Below are 22,302 nucleotides of genomic sequence, written 5' to 3'. Positions count from 1 at the left end.
ACCATAAACAACTATATTTTCAAGTCTTGTTCCCTGAGGTTTTTTCTTTTGATGGTTGTGTTTCCATGTTGAGTTTCTCCATAGTTTCATTTTATGCTGGAAGATGTGCCATTTGATCGCATAACAAATAGCTGTTATGTAAGGGATAATGTATAGCAAGCTGGTCATTATCGCAAAACAAACCCTGACAGGGTGATCATGACCCTGACACAAAGCCGAGAGTCTTGTATCATCCTGAAGTGGTTTATTTTGAGATCATGACAAGCTGAATGTACATTATCGTGCTTATTCCATGTCTACTTACCAAATAAATAAATAAATAAATGGACATGACATATTGATTTGCGTTTCAATTACTTCATCATATGAGAAGAGGCCGTGGAGTGATACAAGAGACGTGAAACTAGCACAGTGTAGGAGATTCTATTGTTGCCAGTGATATTTGGTCCAATATACAGGTCACCGGCCATTATTTAATAACATTTTACATTTTTTCAAATAACTTCAATTCATGCTAGAAAATGTGCTTCTACTGTACATAGTGTCTAAACAAGATAATGTTAATGCTTTATGGCTTAAAGAGCACGGTAACTCAATGCCAAGGTCATAGGTTCAACTGCATTAACAACCGCAATAAAAAAAAAAAAAGTATCAAAATCATGGCAACCAATAGTCTTATAACCTTAATATAACTTAATATAATTAAGTCTAGCCCCGCAATATGTACCCGTTGCGTCACGCTGCACTAAAATTCGTCACATTTGATGTGCCGTGGAAATGCTCGCTGTTTTTGTTGTGTGTTTTAAAGCAGCAGTGCATCACTCTATCTAGGTTGAGCTCTCTGATCTATGGTTCAATAAGCAAAGAACGTCTACAGAGACAGTGTCCACAGAGAGAAGCTGGTGGGAAATCTACAAAAGCAGCTCATTTAATCCAAAGCAAGGACAATTATGTCCAAAACTTCTAGTAGTTTGTCCCTGCAGGCATCACGCTTCATTTTTAAACCTCCTGGAGACATCAGCAGAACAATGAGATTAAATCTCCTAAATCATTTTCCCTGCATTAACACAGACCTCGTTTAAAAACATACCACCAACTATTTCTGGTTCGGCAATCAGCATTATTACTAGTATTTTTATTAGCTGAGAAAGACGGTTAAACAGTGTGGGAGGCCAGAAGGGACTTCGTTGTCATCTTTAGAGCAGAGTATGCCACTAAGCTGACAGTACAAGTAAACATCAACAAATTATTTTAGTTTAGTATTACTCATTTGACATGCAAAGGTCTCTAAAAGCTCATCATGCAAATTGAGTACACGCCTCATGGGAGTGAAGTTCAGCGAAATGTTATCAGAGATTTACAAGCTCATATCTCCCCCGGGAGGTCAAACAAAATGACAAAACAAACGCTCTTACGATAAATGTAAGTGATTCCAATAAGCAAACTGACATGCATTTTGCATTCATGTTTGTTTCTCATTCTCCAGAGAAACAAGTATAAACAGGAACACAAAATGGTGACTTTACGCCTCATGAATTATTCATCGTCATCTCTGATTGCCATTTTTTCAATTTTTAGCATTAGCTTCTGTATTTCATGGCCTCGACAGAAGCAGAGAGAGAGAGAGATTTGAGAGGATTTCATTTATTTGCGCTTAATGAACACCCCTGCATGCTGCCGAAATCAAACGGAAAAGGCTCAAAGGGTGGATCATTTGTTATATCTGTTGTTTTGTTCTCAGACTACATTAGCTCACGCTCGCTTAACTTCAAAGTTTCAAAGGAACTTTATATTGGAGTTCTGCAGTCTGCCGTCGTTTCTCCATCGCTCCACTCTCGACTCGTGCAAAGTCTTCTAATAGCCAATAAAATCTTGTTCTGTGCCTATTTGTTTCTGTGTTAGTGAATGAGTGGCCTGAAATGAGTGCGAACAAAAGCGTCTCTCGCCTGCTTTCCACACTACTTCTCTGAGAATTGGTGGAGGTCCATACTCAGCGGGGAGCGAGAAGGCGGAAACAAAAAGCGCAGATCGTGTACGTTTTCTCTCAGTGCTGCTCTAACGCACATTACAAGAGGAAGGAGCGAGAGAGGGAGGAATTGTCCAGTGTAATCCCAGATCCCCGTCTCATTCAGCATCTGACAGACAAGAGGAGAAATAAGCATCGGAACTCGGCTCTAAAGCCTCTTTCCCCCAGCCCTTTGTGACCTCCAGGATTGTGATGTTGCCAGGGGAAACAAGGCCCACTCGGAGAGGAGAGCCATCTCTGTTAAGATCTGACCCACCATTCGCCAGGAGGGGCCTTCGTTCCAGTTTTGGAGCCGTGAATATACTCGCCACACAATGCACCAATGGGCCATCAGCATGCTCTCTGATCCCGTACACGTGCCTGCTTTGAGGAGGAGTGTTTACTATTGCCGCCCCCTGCTTTGAAGGAAAAACATCTTTCCTTCCAAAAATAATAAAAGACTTCACTTAACTTAAGTCGCACAAAGCAGGTCTTTACAGCCTCTAGGGTCACACTTTCCATTTTTAATGGCAATTAATGAGGCATGTAAAATACGTGTGGCATTCTACAGCAAAAATGTTTACTTTAAATTAATTGTACACCAAATTTTTTTTGTTGCACATAAATGTTTTGTTGTTACATAACCTTGAATTAATGCTTATTGTCTGATTATCTAATGATTTAAATTAGCCTTGAATTGAATTAGCCTTTTTTTTCTAAACTTGATGGATGCAAAATAAGTCTGGCATCAGAGCAAAACAGCTGCACGTTATGTAATACTTAAAATACTCCAAACTGTAATACATTACAAATTTAATTAAATGAGCCATGCTTGAAACACTTTTACAAAAGCACATAAACACACCTGTGACTGCACATCATTAAACATGATGCTCTCAAGTTGTAAAACGGTGTTAACACATAAGGTTTGTGGAGAAATTATATTGTGGGTTTTATATTGTTACTGTACTGCAGGCAAAACAAGTTATTAAAACATTATCTGCAAAATAATGACTTCTAAATAAGCCTATACTACAAATATACTATAATTTGAAAAATCTTAGGTTAGTCTTCAATATGTTAAAAACATTTGTGATATTTATTTGAAACAGAAATACACCGTAACATTATAAGTGTCTTTACTGTAACTTTTGATTTTTAGTTTAATGCATCCTTGCTGAATATAATAATACATTCTGGTCACACCTGGTTTTATACCTAGGTCCAATTATTTCTCTAAACAAACCATTAACTACAACCTTTGGTTCAATAAACTAGTTATTTTATGCTTATTACATTAGTAAGCAAGGTAGTTGTTAAGTTTCGGTATTGCATAGGGTTATGGATGTAGGATGTGGTCATGTGGAATATATGCTTTAATAAACAGTAAATATGTTAATAATAGGCAGGCTAATCCACAACTAGAAAATTGTGAGAATTGGTCACTATACAAAAGGTATAACCTTAATGTTTTTATTTTTTGTGATTTCTTTCAAAAATCTTAATGACCCCAAACATGTGAATAGTAGCATTATAATCCTGAAAACATTTTCGTGAACACTAAATTATATATAGTATTTATACCCCTTAATTTTTTTCACATTTTGTTATGCTGCCCTATATGATGTTTTTTTTCCACATCAATCTACATTCCATACAAAACAGGTTTTTAACATATAAATTTATATATATATATATATATATATATATATATATATATATATATATATAAAAAAAATATATATATATATATATATATATATATTAAAAAAACTAAAATTATTCCATTGTGTGAGTATTCATACCCTTTTCTGGGACATTTGAAATTTCCCTCAGGAGCATTCATATTGCTTGTAGATGGTTACTACACTTAAGGTGAAGTGAACCTGTGGCAAATTCAATTGAATGGCTGTGATATGGAAAGGCACACATCTGGTAAAAAACATTTTTTGCTGTACAGTTATGGTGTATGGAATGTAGACTTAAAAAGTAATTTAGAGCAGTTTAACATAAGACAGCAACATAACAAAATGTGAAAAAAATTAAGGGGTATGAATACTTTTGCAAGGCACTCTATATATGTTACATTTTTTATGTAACCCCTAGCAGGCCCCGAACCCTAATTTAACCTATGCTACATTTTCTTCGTATTTTATACAGACTGAAAGTAAAAACCAAATCATTCCCATTTTAATAAAAAAATCTGTTTGAAGAGTTCACTTGACAGAAAGCACAATACAATATGCTACATGGTTCAGCACAATCTCTGCCACCTGACACATTTCTACCATTCTTATAATGTCCTGCCCTGCTGCTTATTACTCTGCTAAGACGATATGTTTGTGATTGTCGCTGTTGAGGTTGCCATGTTGATGACATCAAGCGAGCAACCAAAGCAAAGGCTCGAGGGCGGCATGTTGAGTTGCGCTGTCTTTCTCCACGCAGCATGTTGCTGTAAAGCGAACAGTCTGACATTTACTAAAACAACCCAGGAATTCAGAATGTACTTGTGCCGCAAGGCTCAAATCCTGGTTAAAATAACTCATCTTCAAGGCCATGTCAGAAAAGCGATACTGCGAGGCGTTTTTGCCAATTTCTCAGGTCCAACCCTTTAATCAATACATTTACAGTTCTATTAATAATACACAAGTGCCACTGGTCAGCATTTTGCTAGACGGTCCAGAGGAAAGAACACAGATATTTATCAGTTTTTTCCAACAAATCAGTTCCACTATATTCTGAGTATTTAATCTATATTCCAGCACTGCAAGATATCTTTGTTAAGAAAACATGATTGCTTTATATGCATGAAAACTTTTAAATGAGGCTGAAGATCACTCAATCTTCTTTACTTTATCTGAGAAAAAGATACTAGAGTCCTTTAAGGCTGGTGTCAGTGATACACTAAGCCGTGATGGACAGATGATTCCAATCCAATACAATAAACGGAGGAGTGAGAGCGATGAGAAGGCAGAAGGCAGTGTTAAATCGGCCTTTCTCATCCTCATCACATTTCTCATCCTCCGCTTATTGATATTGATTCAAGAAGCTCATTACAGTGGCTGACTGATGAATGCCATGAATCAGCACAAACAGTGTGGTCTGAAATCTTCTCAGATCATTTTGACAAACTCGGCGAACGTGCTCCGTTTGCAAAGGGTGCTCAGAGGATTTAATAAGGTTCATGACAAACAGCCTTTCTGTCAAAAGACATCCAAAACGCTATATAAACACAAATCCTGATTGGCTGAAATGACAGATGTTGTGAGCCCTCTCATGCTTAATCAGTCTGGCTGAATGCATAGCAAATAGAAAGTGATTGCTTTTCTTTAAAAAAAAAAAAAAAAAAAAAAAAAAAAAACGCTCAGTGGAAGAGCAGGAATAGAACTTAAACTCACTCATCTTCGGCTGAAATTCGCACTCCTTAAAGACCCTCTTCAACCCTTCTTGACCATACTTGACTCCTGTAATCTGCTGAGGAGAGCGCTTTCTCCAAGTCAGAAGAGTCAATACTTATTTTCAGAAGAAATGGCAATGGATTGATTTTTTTAAGGTGGTGAAAAACACCTTAAATCCTTGAAGACAAGATGGTTAGTCCACAAGCACTTTGTTAGCTTGAATGCCTAGAGGTCTCATCAATCACTGTCCATCCACAGAAAATGTGGAAAATACTTTTTCTCCCAATAGGAGTGCTACATACAAAGGAAATAAATCAGCTTTCCGTGTATGCATCTAATAAAAGTAAAGAAATAAAACGCCAAATAAATACGTATTTAAATATTGAAGTATTTAAAATGCTATTTTCATTCATGCTAACATTTTTTGTTAAATTAAAATAGTATTATTTTATTGTTTAATTTATACTTATACTGTATATTCATAAATTTGCAACAGATTTAATAGTTTAGTATTTTATAGTTTTTTATAGGATGTTTTCATTATTTTACCATATAAAGTTTATACAGTTTTTTTTTTTATAACTCTCTCATGCTCAACAAGACTGTGTTTATTTACTCAAAAATGTAATTTAAAACTAATATTGTGAAAAGAATACAAAAACACATTGCATGGGTCAAAATGACTGATTAAATAAAAATTATTGGGACATTAAGAATAGATCATATTCCATGAAGACATTTTGTAAATTTCTTACCCTAAATATATCAAAACTTACTTTTTGATTAGTGATATGCATTGAACTTCATTTGGACAACTTTAAGTTTTCTCAATATTTTGCACCCTCGGATTTTAAAATAGTTGTTTCTAGGCCAAATATTGTCCTATCTACAACAAAACAATGCTTATTTATTCAGATTATATATAAATCTTATGACTGGTCTTTTTTTTTTTATTACCTTGTACCTTTTTCAGGATTAAATAGAAAGTTCAAAGAACAGCATTTATTCTGAAACGGAAACATTTAGTAACAAAAAGCCCTTACTGAATAAAACTATTCATTCTAAATCCATACTTCAACACGAACGTTAGTGTATTTGCCAGAAACATTTTTCTTAAAAATTAAATGAAAAAGAAAGAATTTAGTCACTTCTAGTCTATCCACTCTTAACATCAAAAGGAACATATAGTATCACAAAGAAAACACAATAAAATCAGTCTATGCGAGTCAGTAATCAAGATGAATGTTTCGGCTCTGTAAAGCTTCAAGGTGACTAACAGAACAACCACGTTCTGACAATAACCTCTGTATATAAGACGTCCCCACGCACGCCGAGACCACCAGCAGCACCGCTTGAGAAAACAGTGTCATGTCATGTAGCAGCTTCCAAATCTGAATTGTGAAATGTGAGCTTGAGCAGTCATGGAAACTATATCCTGTGGCCCAGCGGTCCACCCACACTCCCTGCCAGCCTCTTGAATGTCAACGCTGAGCGAAGAACCTGAGAAAAACTACTCGCGCTGTGTTCCCACTCAGGCCCTGTTTACCAGCAGAAGTTTTTGCAAGTCACCTCTAAGCCCGCATAATAACCCATATCATAAATGGGGCTAAAATTGCAGGGGGAGAGCATTGTGTGCATGAGAAAGGCTTGTATAATTGTGTGGAGCGACATTAAACTGGGGGAGAGTGGAAGGGAAATAGCCCTCTAAGGAGACGAGGTGGTGCAGGATTGGGCTTGGACATAATGCTTTGCTATCACTGTGCTGCATCAGTGTCCTCTGTGGCAGAGATTAGCACGGAGGAAATCTATCCAACACAAATAGACCATAACGAGACAGTAATTTTGTGGGTTCAAGGGGAAAAACGCTTTTCTTCCAGCCTCACGGACTGCAGGGTCTGTTAGAGGGGGTGTCTGGGGAAGATGTTTGGTTATGAAGTCACAAGCTGTAAACCGCACACTGGTCCCACTGCACAATGCACTGCGTTTTTTTCTCAATGCCCCTGCTCATGCCAAAGCAATTTTTGGGAAAGAGGCTTCTCAATGACACTTATCATTTAAAAGCAATCACAGCTAATGTGCATCAAGTCATAGCAGGAGCCATCTGTGCGCATTCAGTAAAATGCCCCACTTACAGTTTTGTATTACAACATTTTCACATACACACTCGATTACATGTGACTCTAAATCGTTGTTCGTATCATAGGTATAATGCAGTCTGGGTCAACATTGATCATCTTTATAGAAGTGGTTCTCAGTTGCTTACTTCAGGACACATACGTTCTTTTGAACATCACGTGGTGACATATACACCATAGCGCACAACAGTTTGGGATGGTAAAAGAAAGAAGACTAAAGAAGACTATTATGCTCACCATAGCTGCATTTATTTAGTTCAAAATATAGTAAAATATTGTGAAATATCAGTACAATTTAAAATAACCATTTTCTATTTAACTACGTACAATTTTTTTTCTGCATTTTAAGTAAATTTTTCAATACTGCTCTGTACAATTTACCTGTTACTGTAAACTTAACGTTCGTAAAGAAGTTAAGTAAATATTACACAATTATATTTAATTTCACATATAGAATTAAATAAAATCTACTAATCTACACAGATAAGCAAACTTAACTTGACCGGTAAAGGTTTGAGTAATTATTACTTAGTCAAAGCTTACTTGGCAGTACTTTAGTTTTACATAATATAGCACTGAATATAACCATGCTTTTAATTTGTATGTTTTAGTCTGAAAGGTAGATAAATAATGCAATATCTGCAAAATTACGGAACAACACAGAATGACATTATGTAGATTAACACATTCATACTTAGTTAAAAAAAAAGTTAGTATGTTTTACATTATTATCAGTGGTATAACACTATTTTTGTGGAAAATGGGATGCATTTGTTTTGCATTTAATATCGCTGTGAACTACAAAAGGTCCAAATACATGCACACCAGCATAACAGAAAAACTGACAATTTTATAAATGCATAAACAACAGCAAAGGTGTGTTTTCCTGTGAGCCCATATTTAATCAAGTCAAAGTCTTTTTTTTTTTCATTAGATCAAAGGGAAAGTGCATGTCAAGCAGTGTTTTAATTTGCTGGCTATCAAATAAATTTGCACCAGAATAATGTGAAGTTTAAATAAGATGCATGATGTTAACAGTTAAGATATAGAAAGCAATCTCCCCTTTTGTAAAAGTTAATAACTCAATTTATTTTGCCTGCCTAACTATTATAAGTTTAGTTGCCTTTTATAATTTGCATTTAGCATTTTTTTTCCCTGACAAGAGCAGAACAGCACAAAACCTGCAACCTATTTTAACAGCATGACCCACCAGCAGAGAAACACTTCTTTAAACAGACTTAGAATAGAGAGAATACAGACACTTACATATCGCTGCAAGCAGATTTCAAGGGAACACGGTTTCAAAAAAAGGCCTTTTACAATTCCCAAAGAGGGAATGGAGGTATTGAGCAGTTCTTCTGCAGGTATGCCACTAACCGAGCTCTCTGTGGGAGAGATTTCAGGTTTAGGTGGAACAGAGGTGGACTAAACCTTACAAGCAGGGATGAAATGACATATATAGACCGGGGCGACGCTAGTGTCAGCTTCATTCCATTGAGGAAAAGCTACTGGCATTTCCTCCGCTTGGCAGATGCTTTTATCCAAAGTGACTTACAGTGCATTCAAGGCATGCATTTTATCAGTATGCAGGTTTCCCGGGAACCAAACCCTTGACCTTGGTCTTTCAACCTGACTGACAGGAACACCTACAAAACAGCTCAAAATATCAAAAGTGCATTCAAACAATAAGAGCTAACCTAATATAACAATGTGGAAGAGAGAGGTAAAAAAAAACAAACAAAAAAAAACAGCACATCTGCCTGAAATAATCTGACATTTCTCTCGAATACACTTTAAATTCAACTATTGAACTTTCTCAGTTAAACAAATACAGTATACAACTGTTTTCTTGACAAAATAATTCAACTTAAGAGTAATCAATTACTCGTCCTCATTGTTATTTCAAACAAAAATTATATTTAGAAGATTTTTTAAACTATTTTTGCCTGTATAATGTCTAAAATCAATGATGCCGATTGGGAAAGACAAATGATTATCAATGCATGTAAATTATGTAGTGATTACAAGGCTGTTCATGAAACGGAAAGTTGCTTTCCCATGATTAATGCACAACTTTTCGGCTGACCAAACCAGACAGAGTTAAAAGCAGCAGTGCTATTTCTGACAACATTAACTTGATGGCTCCTTAAAGGTCAACACAGCATTTCGCATTCTTCAAAAGTGGGTTTCTGAAACGTTCACTAGCGACCTGTGCGTAAATGTTGTAAGGCTCTGATGATTTCATGCGTCAAAGTATTTGAGTGTTTGATCGCTCTTGGCTCCAGAAAAAACAATCTGCACACTGGTGATATGTGGAACAAAGACAATGTGTAAACAAAAGAAAACGCATACGGAGCGCGAGAAAAAGGGAAAAGGAGTAGCGAGAAAGCAGGAGGAGAGGAAAAATGACTGCCAACCCCTGTTTTTACTTTCTTTGTAACCTTCTTGCATTTCCCCAAAAACCCTCCCCTGCAGACTGGCAGTAACACTTGTACCACATGCAGAAATAAGGCTAGCAAAGGGGAAATGAATTATTTATACAGGCCTGCCTTTCAGAATTAAAGTGAGCACCATGAGACTCCCCCAAAGTGAGCTGAAAGGGACAGGGGAGCTCAGCGCAAACACACTGTGAGCAACAAACACAGGTACACACACAAAATTGAGACAAAACACAAAGGGAGACGCATATTTGATAGCCGACATGATTCAGGCCACTGAAGAAGGGGAATAAAAATTACAGAAACTGTTTATTTACCCAATGCTGTTGACTGGCCTAATTACCTACCCTCTGAGACCAGTAAGGTTAGTTAATATGTTTTCTCTGCACTTAACTACTGGTAATGTAATACACTCTACTAAAACAACACAATCTGCATCCTGCATATTAACGGTACAACAGAAACCACAGAGTGCACGACGCTTTGGTTTAAGGTTCATGTGTTATTTGTCTAAAAAAAGTATTTTACTCAAAAGTAAAAGCCAATTCTGGAAGTATTCAAGTCGGGGTTTTACATCTGATGCATCTCCAAATGCATATACTTCTTCCTACAACAAATTTATGCCTACATCCCGTCTTATTAGAAAACAGAACCGAGATAAGTATGATTTCAGAAAATTAATTAGTTCTCTGGGGGTTGTAGACACATGCTTAGTGGAGGGAAACTTTCAAAAAATGGCTGCAGAGTTGTTGCCATATATTGCTAGAGAAATGTTTAAAACAGTCTGGCAAAAGGTGAATAAATTATTACTTGGTCACTGAGTGCATTGCAGGAACCAGCTCTTATGGTCCATTAGAGAACATCGCTGCCATTAATCTGAGCGGGCAAAGATGTCCCACGGGTAAGAATATGTCTGGCACCTTGTGTGGCATTGGGGCACTTGCCTGCAGGCGAAAGAACCTTCTAGTCCACTCAGATTACAGTAAAAAAGCGGCATTTGTTACCACAGGAGATCTATCTGGTTCCTTAACCACCGAGACTTAGGGAAATAAATACGAAAATGCAAATTAGAATGCTATTTCTTCATTAAATATTCACCAACTCAAACGCAGAAACATGAACATACATATGAATTGTATGTTTGCGTGATACCTCCGCACTGTCGTGTTTAATGTGCATCCAATCAATCAAATACTATGCAGCTCTTTCTGATATGATGCAGAAAATATTCCTCAGGGCGTTAAAAATTAGCGATGCCATTCCTCTCTCTTCGGCATCCAGTTCATTGATATTCTTAGCAGTACATTTGGCATTAAAACCAGAAAGAGCATGACATAGTAAAGAGATGCAAAAGGGGCCAAGAACTGTCCCTCTCTGTGCCTGAAATCTCAGTGCTATAGTTTCTTCTCCTACATACATGCATACTTAATGAAGTTTACTTGGCTATTGTCTTTTTAACCAAATTTCACCCCGAAAATTCTACACTTTATGTTTTAGGACTTTTATTCTATCATAAAATATACAATCATGTATGCATCAAACAATAAAAAATATGATTTAATTGAAAAAAAAAACTATGACATAAAACTAAAAATAACAAAAAATATGAAAAAATATTTGCTCTGGTCAATTTCTGGCTCTGTTCCAAATTGTATGATTTATTGTATTCTGTGCAACAATTAAAAAAAAAAAAAAATGTATTTATTAAAAATAATATTCTTGCTAATCTTTTCAATAATAACACAAATATACAAGAAACAGACCGAAATGTAAATCATTCTTTACCATAAATAACAATCATAAAATATTCATCGTCATAAATGAGTTATCATATGGCTTCTGAAGGCATACAGAAATAAACGTAATAAATATGCATAAGCAAATAAATACTTGCAGAAGAAATAAAGAGTTTATATGCAAAAGCAGATAATTCAGTTTTTAAACATTTGCAAAAATCTTTTCAGCTGATCTCAAGCTGAAGCTGGGTTATGTTGATTAGGTCTACAAATGTCTAAAAATACACCAAACGTGATTTTGAAACATTTTTTAAAAATGGAGCTTTAAATGGAACAAAAATTTGTTTTTGCAGATAAACTCTTAAAACACTTTTATTGTGCCTTTTTGCGATTTTTCTCAAAAGCGTTCCAAGGCCCTAATCGTTAAGGTGATCTGGGGTTAGCTGAGGTCTAAAACACAAATGTTAAATGATATCTTATCTTACCCTAGCATAATATCCTAATCATATGTGAGACCAAGCCTCAGGGAGGGATTTTACGCCGCATCTTGGAATCTAGGCCTAAGGACTGCAAACAGGTTTAGTATCTGGCTTTTATCAGAGTTAATATCTTAAATTGCCTTTAAACGCACAGACCGGAGCTGAGCTGTGTGTAATGTATTTAAGAATTATGCTACAACCCGTTTTAATCCTCAGTTAGAAGACGCTGATAAATAGCCAAACATAACCGAAATATAGCACACAAAATGGCTTTGGAGAATAATGGTGGAGTTAAACATGCAGTACCTACTGCTCATGTGTAATAGCTGCCGCTGGCGAAAAAGTCATGGGGGATTTGGAGACTGTTGCCAAGAAAGGAGGTTCAATCAATAACCAATCTGTTGAAGTTTTATTCTGTGACAACATTCTTAATTAAGAGCCACTGTGGGCATGTCTGCGAGGGGCTGAGAAACACAGACAGCGATGGGCTTGATATAGGACAACCACTTTCCGGTGCTGAGCACAATGGAGAGTTATAGCTTGGTTTAAGGCAACAGAAATGAGAACTTCACGCTATCTAACTCACAACGGATCATCTATGTCAGGAAACTCTAAATCACAAATGTTCTTGGGCAAAAACGGCACTGTAACCTTGTTTTTTTTTTTTGTGCCTTAATACATGTAAAGTAGCACACTGGCTGGCTGGAAGAACACATCCCGCATGGTGTTCTGAAGTGCCTGAGAGATATATAGACTCTTCATTATATGATGCCGATAAAGCAAAGTGCCGTTGAGATGTTATTAATCAGCGAGGGCTGATGAGCTGCAAACACTCAGTCCTTGATTCAGTGATTGGATCCCTTATCATGAATCCCGCTCTTCACCTAAAACGAGGTGAAGGACATTATCACAATTTATTGAGTGCACTTAATTAGCTTGGGATGCAAAGAGACAGATACTGTTCAGCTTTAAGCTAAATGCTCGTCTTTAAACACTTTTATGTCATCCTTCTAAACTTGCAAGACTCGCTTTTGTCCGTGGAAGAGAAAAGTGTTTTTTTGAGGACAGGCCTTGCTGCTTTTATATATCCTGAAGGGAACTGGGACTGTCAAGCTTTAAAATGACATAAACCACCACACTTGTCGTAAAAGTGGTTCATCTGATGTCAAACCTGATGGAGTGTATCTAATAGTTTAAGTCGATGAGATTTTTTTTTTCACGGTTCTTGAACCTTCTCACCAAGGCTGCATTTATTTGAAAAGTACAGTAAAAAAGCCATTTTGAAATATTATAATTCAAAGCAACTTTACCATTTTAATTTTCAGCATTTATTTTGCCAGGTTTCAGTGGCAAATGATACTTTAGAAATGATTCTTATATGTCGAGTTGGTACTCAAGAAACATGCTGCTGTGATGCATTTTTGTCAGGATTCTTTGAATAGGAAAAAAACTCAAATGTATTTGACATAGAAAGCTTCTGAAACACAGCCTTCACTGCCACTTTTGAAAAATTTAATGCACTCTTGTTAAAAAAATAATCTTACTGCAGGGCCAATGCACGTTTATGTGCTTCTTTGGTCAGTTTTGAGTTAGACAGCCTCAGTCAATTTTACTTTTATAACATGAAAATAAGTGGACCGTACCCGAGTCCACTTAAAAGGGTGGTCATGTCATCTCCGGTTCGTTTGCTGCTGATATGAATGAAATCGTACCAAATTGCGGAAGTGAACCGCTATTAATGACGTATTATTTGATAAAAATGTGTGTTTGCGTGTGTTCCACTCACTTTCCCGAAGAGCACGACGGACGCGCTGCAAGCAGAAAGCTGCATGTCTCATTTCTGTTCACCTTCAGCATTCCATGGAGCATTTGCAGTATATTCGTAAGACAGACTTGCCGTTATAAACTGAAGCTTTATAAACACAAGGAACGCATATGAAAGTGCAGAGAGCAATTTTTAATGCATTTTGTCACCTTCTCCTGTGCTGCCGTTACCAAGCGACGGGGTAAACAGCTGCTGGCTTGACGACACAAACGAACCGTGGTTAGGATTCAAATAATATCAAACAATCGAATGCTGGTTCGGCAAGGAAACCAAGTGAGAAAGCACCCTAACAATTCACCTTTGTGGCATGTAGAAAAAGAAAAATGAGAAGCCTGAATTAACACATCATTTTTCTTTTTAAATAACCATACCACAAAATAGTATTTACTTTATCATTCAATTTAACCGTTTTTTGAATCATATTTCTTTATTTTTTTATATTTCATGTTTCTACATTCACCCAAAATTGAAAATTCTGTTATTAATTACTCACCCTAACTTGTCTACGTTGTATACGCTTTGATCTGAACGAAAACAACATGTGGTGCAGCTGACACAGAACAGCTGTTTATGTTCAGTGGATACTCTTTAAAACGGTGTCAGGGTAACGCAGAGAAGACAAATTCCTATTATTTTTGTTTTCTTTGTGCACAAAAAGTATTCTTGCAGCTTTGTACAATTACAGTTGAAGCACTAAGGTCACATGGATTATTTTAACAATGTCCTCGCTATGTTTCTGGACCATGACTGTGGTAGTACGCTTACTGTCTATGGGATGGTCAGAGATCTTCCAGAATTTAACAAAACGTCTTAATCTGTGTTCCAAAGATACAGGGTTGGAACGACATGAGGGTATTATGAGTAATTAATGATCTTTGAGTGTACTATCCCTTTAACGGTTAAATACAGTAATTTCATAATATTAATATATCTGCTAAAAATTCCCATTCATAGCTGCTTTGTGCAGAATTAAACTGTATCAATGCACCTTTTTGTTGTGCGCATTGCCTTTTCAAACTATTGTGCTCTGCAGTGTGAAGGAGACATAAGAGAAGTGATAATTAACAGAAATAAATCACAAAAGAAGAAATCTCTCTCCATCAGCACAAGAATCTTCCAATCAGATTTTCGCATTTCACATCCAATTGGTCTATTCAGTGACTGCTGAACAAGCATGTGTCACGTCTGAAACTGCACACGCTAAAACAATGCAGAGCTTCTGTGCCGCAAGTGTTCCGACAGCTTGAAAAATTCCTTGAGTTGTATCCCCAAGACAGACACAGCTTACTGTGCAAGCAGCGAAGGCAAGTTATACAGCAAAAGCAACATCCACAACCCTAGCTATGTATTTAAAGAGAGAGATTTATGAAGGTTTATTGAAAAATAACTTTTTTTTTTTTTTGCTTGTGGAAAGTGGAAAAACATGCATTAATGTAGTGGTTTGCCACAGGTCTTACTGCAGCCCCAGGGTTAAAGCTGCACCTTGTGCTATTTTTAAACGTTTAAGAGCATCACTTTTATGTAACAGCTACATTTAGACCATGTCCATCTCAAAGTACACGTTCTATTCTGTTTTCCTCAGATAAACATCCACTGTTGCTCCACATGCCGAAATGTTTAAGCCTTGGGAAAACCATGAAACTACATTAAAACACAACAGATACCGAGATGTAATTAGGGTCTAACAGGGCTTGAAACCTAAGCGCTGAAACACTTTCACCATGCAAAAATAAATAGCTACCACTAATATGACACAATCAGGACTAAAACTAAAAACAGAACGGAGCACTCTGTTACAAGCAAATGATAAAACCAAAGGGGATGAATCTTTAACCAGTGAACCTGCATATTTCAAGACGTATTCCCATGTGACGATGAGTCACGGAGAAGCACCTGGAGAGCGCAGTCAAATCAAAAAGAGACGTTCAAACAGAAAGAGAAAGGAGAAAACTTAACTAACAACCGTTGCAGTTTACAAAAGCCTCCCGTTTCCTGACAGGATTGTGCCATGTTTTGAAATCGTAATTCATCTGGTGAAAGATTTCAGCGCCGTGGCCTCATACCGGGACCGCCTCTGCAGAGACAGCTGGGTGAAACATCTTGAAAATACTTTTTTTTTTTTTTCAACCTCAAAGGTTGAGAACTTGAGAAAGATAGAAATGACAAATCAGAACACGGGCATCAAACCCCTTTACTGTGCAAACGGCTACTTGAGCTTCTACCTGCATTGTCTGACAAGAGGAAATTTGATAGCGCTCGGATACTCAGGAGCGTATCTCGGCATAAGGACAAACGAGCACGAAGAGATAAATGAGTTTCATTTTCAAAAATTAAATTCCACTTGAAAACGACTGAGGTAAATGACTAGACCGAGTCAAGAGTATCATAGAAATCTGAGCCGCAGTGCTCAAGATTCTCCCCGTTGTAAAGAGAGCTCAAAGTCGGGTATTTCAAAGTCATTACATCATCAACACAGCTGTGGATCGTCAAAATCATTAGACATGGTTGTGCAACTCCATCTGACAGCAAACAATCAGACGAGAGGGTATGTTTAATTAAATTCAATCACGAATAACAATAAGCCGATATAATGACCGGCCCCTTTGACGCATTGTATGTTGCGCAGGCAATTTACTTTAAGATATTCATAGCCTTTCTCAGAACCCACGCTATTCGTGGATTCCATCTAGACCTTTTCACATATTCATTGTTTGCATAATGGTAACAATTTAGAGATGAACCTGCATGCAAATAACCCTCCGTTGCTTTGCTGTGCCAGGACTTCAACAGAAAGCACTACTGCAGGCCCCAAAAGGCAGCCGCAGAGTGTCTCAGAAAAAAAAGCAGTGTGAGCTGTCAAGGGAATAATGACAGCAGCCATCTATGAATCACTGTGAGCACTGGATTCCTCAGTTTTTTTTTTCTTCTTCTTCGTTCCTTTTTGCGAAGGCGCAGACAACATCCAGCACTGAGCTGTCCCCAGCCAACCGCAGCACAACTTGAGCGAAGGGCTATGAGCCGGGACTTCTGTTAAGAACCTCAAAGCTTTCAAGAAGAGAGGGCCTTTTGAAGGATAAACCACAGGATTAGATTAGTCCATCCTCTTGGGTTACAGAGCTGGGCATCTTCCCTTTTTTTTTTAATCTGGACCCCCAAGAGGCCGGCCATATTGGCATTGAGGGGATGTCCATCTTCTTTTCAGTGTGGGCTTCAATAGAAAACCCCTGACAGGGAGCTTAAGAGAGAGAAAATATGATTCATGGCAAGCTTTTAATGCTCAAGGTGAATTGCCCCGCAAAAGGCTCACCTCGGTTGTGACTACAATACTGCGAGAGGACTAGAAGGGAGGTCAGGGCGGGCTGAAAAGTAAAGTTGACCCCTAGCCGTTCTTTTTTGGATTGTTTCGCACACAATCCCTTGGCAGGGCGCAAACGTGGCTCTTTTTGATAGAGGCGCTGGAAAATAATAGAAATACATGTTCTTTGTGAACGCCGGCAACAGGGTTACAGGCTAAGGAATGCATTTGGGGAAGTTTCTCTGAAAACTACTGCAGCGTATAAATATATTACGAACCTAATGTAAGCAAAACCTATCAATTGAAAATAACTCCTAAATGGGGGAAATGGATTTGGGACTCGAACGCTGCATATTTACCGTCCTAAGAGTGAAGTATTCTGCTAAATAAGGATTAATGCAGATTGAATGCATCAGGATGGCTTATACAATGCAAAAAATTCAAATCCAGCCCTACATTTTATTGAGGTGGAAGAGCATGCACCCAGCTCGCGAAGAAATCTTCCTCTGAGCCTCTTTAATATTTTAAACCTCGGCAGACTACTGATGTACTGCAAGACAGCCACTCTTAACTTTGTTAATTCAGCCGTGAGAGCACCTTCGCCGTGTTTATTTATCTAGCCAAGCTCTACCTGAGGAGCTGCATGTCAAAAGCCATTAGGCTGACATCCCCTGAGCAAACCCTCCAAGCCAGCCAGAGAACCCTGCTCACAGATACCCTTGAAATAAGGAGGAATGAGCAATGTCAAGGAACTTCACACAGAACTTATGATTTCAAAACCTGTCAGCCTGGTAAAGTGTCCAGGGTCGCTGCTCATCATGAATCTCCCGACTGACAAAAACACATCAAGACAATAAGCCGAAATCCCCGATTCGTTTAATGCAAAGCTTCCGAAAAATGCCATTACATTCAGCTCCAGCATGCGCGCATGGAGCATTATTATGTATTTTTCTGGCATCTCAACATTAAAAGGGATTAAATGGAAGTGTTGCTATGTTAATATTAATTAAGAGAATGTTACGGTGCCACGCTCTGACAGCATCGGCAAGAGTGAACAAATCCTGGCAAAAATGATCTCTGCTTGCTTTTTCTAGTAATTTCCAAGAGTGCTAAACCATACTCTGTAGCGAATCTTTGAAGAACGGCGCAAATTCTACGATAAACACAAAAGTTTAACTTACACCTTGTGATTTATAAATGTAATACTTTTCAAACACAAGAAAAGCCGATCTCAATCATCTGTGCACATAGCAGTGATAGTACATGGCCTGGGGTTTGAGCAGAGTATGGCAAGCCAATTTAACATGTATTCCTTACAACTCTAGTATTGATTTTATAGTACTTTTGATCACTGACAATTCATTAGTGACAAGCACCTACTCAATTAGTCCCTAGCACCTATTCATTTTATCCTAGTGGTAATGTACTTGGGATGGTGATTGGGATATAGGGCTGTGGGGGTGTTTGGGATGAAAGAAAGGATGTAAAGTATTTGTCCGTGTTTCACTACATCTCCAATCATCTCTCTTCTGTGGCTCATTACGCTTTGGATGTCATACAGTTTCGTGGAAGAGACCCTACGACATTCACGTTACACGATTTGACTGATTTTTTATGTAGAGAGGGCGACAGCGCACATTAAAAGCGATGAATATTCATGCTTTCATAACCGCAGGCCAAATTCAAAGCTCTGCATGTGACAAGAAAAAAAGCAAGCCGTCTCTAAACAGAAATGCCAGTGTAAATATCAAGATCACATTTCAAAAATATTTATTAGACACTTAAGCATACTTTAACTGGTTCTTAATTAGTAAAAACCCAGTATCAACCACAACCGGACTAGGTGGAAATATATAACATAAAATACAGACTAGATAACACAAATACAGATTAATTGTGAAATAATAATAATAATAATAATAATAATAATAATAATAATAATAATAATAATAAAGCAGATGAATAAGCACTAACATGTTAAGGAAAGTGTAAGAATATATATAGCAGTCAGTTGAAGCAGTGAATATTAAAAGAGCCTGCCATAGAGCACACTCACCTGGAGTTTGAACTGTTCCAGTAGACCGCGTGTCTGTCTGAGATGATCCGGTCGTCCGACCATACAGAGACCCAACACACTACCGTAAAAACCACCAGCGGCAACTCCATTTGAGTTGTTATACCAGTCCTCGCCTCCAAACGAAAATTCACGGCCGTTTATTTCAGTGACAACTTTTCAAATACCCGCTTGTTTGAGCGCATGCACGTACGCGGTTTTGAACATCACAACAAGGCTTGTAATCCAGAGCGATTATCATTCCTCCCGAGAGAACGAGCAGCATTACTTTCTGTGCGTTACTTCGTAAAACTGCACGCGTTCGGTGTTCTTTTTTTAACGGGAAAATCCATTACAAATTGTTTCTTAAGCTGCGAAAGGTCTCCGGTGCGGTCCGCGGTGGTTTTCTAGCGCTCTGTCAGAGATCCGTCCATCATCTAAACGCGGGACGGTGCGACGCGCGTCTCGAGCCTCCTACAGTGATGCTCCCCGTTTGCGGCGCTGCAACTTCCAGATACCTCTACCCCATGTGGTCTGCACGAGAAGCACACGCGAAACACATCCCCCGTCTGTAACGCACGCCGTTCTCGATTCGCGTTTCCTCAGCGCTCCATCTTATTCGCACAAGTTGTGCGTTAGTTGTTGGCGGGATCGTGTCGTTTTTGGCTCGCTCCGGTTGATGGGCAGATATCCTACGCACATCTCAAGCCGTTTGCACGACTCGGCTCTGTCCTGGAGGAACAAAGGCGATTTTGCCCCATTCTGCCTTTGGCATCTCTGCCTTTGCTCACTCTTTGGATCAGCTTTGCGTATCAGCTGGATGTTTAGCTTCGATCGACTCAATCGCATAAGCTTTGCAAGTCGTCTAAAGCGCACTTCTTTATAATTCATCGGTTCGTGCTGAATCTGATTCGTGCGCGACAGTTATCATCAGCGGTGTACCTTCAGGAGGGGGCGGGGCCTAGAAGAGCTCTCTTCAAACTCACCTCTGCAATTTACTTTGTCATCTTAAGATTACTCACATGAGTCTTTAAATTGCTTTCTTGATCATTTTAGCGCCTCCATTTTAAAGCAGTTATCAGCTGTTGCCCACAATAACATTTAAAATCCCTCATTTATGCATGCTATCTGGTACTTCAGCTGCTTGTTTCGAAACAAGCGTAAAACAGTTAACCACATTTCTGTGAAAGAGAGTTTTAAAGTAAACACAACATAACGGCAATTTATATGTTGCACATTTTTATCATTTCTTTATCTCATTTTAAAGTAATAGTTCACCACGAAAGTGAAAGATTGCTGAAAACTCACTCACCACCAGGCCTTTCGAGACGCAGCCGAGGTGTTTCTTCATCCCTGCAGCACTTGCTCACCAATGGATCCTCTGCCATGAATGGGTGCCGTCAGAACAAGAGTCAGAACAGCTGGTAACATCACAGTAATCCACAACCAGTTCACACCAGTCCATCAGTGAATGTCTTGTAATGGGAAAACGTGTTTGCAAAAAACGGATTTTAACTGTAAACCATTGCTTCTGGCCAAAACATGACCGCATATTTATTTCGAACTGGTTTGGGCTTGACCTATGCGTATTACTCTCCCGATTCAGGCAAGATGGCTTGTCTTTCAGCTACAGCAAGAAAAAATATGGGTAAAAGACTTGACGTTTTATCACAAACGCTACTGTTCTGTTCGTATCTAAATGCCTCAAAAGACTCTATTAACTACACTTCCCCTTGCTTAACTACCTTAATAATTAACTGAAATGTCAAGCAGCAAATGGCATTGGTGGCAAATTATTTAAATATCTGAAAAACAGAGTGCGGTATGAGGCTAGTAGATAACTTTCTCAATAATATGGATTGGCGCCTCTTTAAATGAGCTGCTTTACCTGATCCAATAAAGAAACTCTCTCAACCGTGAAAAATGTCTGGCCCAATAATGCCATGCCTCTCAATTCTATGAATGCACCAAACCTGCCATTCCTATGATTCTCTTCCAATAAGGGTCCCCATTATATATGCTTGTATGTGTGTGTGTGTGTGTGTGTGTGTGTGTGTGTGTGTGTGTGTGGAGACAGACAGGGAGGGAGGGATTACACACACAGTGCTGGGTCGTAACGGATTACAAATACTCTGGATTACTTAATCACCAACCATTAGGTTCTTCTAATTAGAGTATATACAATTAAAAAAAAAAAAAAAAAAAAAAAAATTTCTCATGCTCTAATGTAATATTTAATGCATTTCATTGCACTGATCACAAAGAATAAAATACTTTTAAAATACTTTTTAAAATACTTATATAAACTGTCAGACGACATTAGCTAATTTGTGTAATTCATGTTACAAACTAGTTTTTGTAATCAGTAACGGACTACAATTTTTGGACCCACTCCACGTCTTGTCCGTTATGGTCCTGATGCCTCCATGATCCTAATCGGGTGGACATCTGGATTTTGGATCTGAATTTATTTATTTGGATATGAAATCCATTTGCATATTTTATGTATATCATTTTGATTGCAGGGATGTGCAGCAGAGGCATACCAAGGATTCTGACCCTGAGAAAAGCAAGCAATACTTTTAGAAAATGAGAAAGAGATGGGGGGAAGAGATAGGCGGATTGGCAAGAAAAAGTGATTGATAAAAGAAATAAGCAAGAATGCTGTAAGGAAAAAAAAAAAAAAAAGGCAAAGGCAGACTATTTTATCAGAACACACCCCATGTGAGTCTAGTCCAGTCCAGTGACCTCAAGGGGAGTCGATTTATGCATTGCATATTGGCTAAATTTAATTCAACACATTCCAAACCTTAACCTATGGTCTCTCCTTTCCTTCAAATCTAAATCTCAACTCCATCCAAATCCAGCATTTATTACCTGAACCAGGCATGCACTTACCTCATTTTTCCCCCCTCAAAGGCTCTTGTAGACTGACGAA

The 22,302-nt window shown here is 38.0% G+C and overlaps 1 protein-coding gene across 2 annotated transcripts in view; it reads right to left on the bottom strand.

Moving 5' to 3' along the window:
• The window catches only part of efna2a (ephrin-A2a), a 52,483-nt gene extending 32,185 nt beyond the window's left edge, over positions 1–20,298 (bottom strand). The window contains exon 1 of one of the 2 annotated variants that reach the window (XM_043255426.1): positions 19,368–20,298. In XM_043255426.1, the coding sequence (XP_043111361.1) occupies positions 19,368–19,477 (110 nt within the window). In that variant the 5' untranslated portion in view covers positions 19,478–20,298. The remainder of the gene's footprint in view (positions 1–19,367) is intronic. The other variant, XM_043255435.1, reaches the window with a different exon arrangement.
• Between the last annotated feature and the right edge of the window lie 2,004 nt (positions 20,299–22,302).

The sequence above is a fragment of the Puntigrus tetrazona genome, chromosome 2 (genome assembly GCF_018831695.1).
Source record: "Puntigrus tetrazona isolate hp1 chromosome 2, ASM1883169v1, whole genome shotgun sequence".
In the NCBI taxonomy this organism is placed as follows: domain Eukaryota; kingdom Metazoa; phylum Chordata; class Actinopteri; order Cypriniformes; family Cyprinidae; genus Puntigrus; species Puntigrus tetrazona.
The sequence above is the reverse complement of the archived record's forward strand: the minus strand, read 5'-3'. Positions and strand labels throughout refer to the sequence as shown.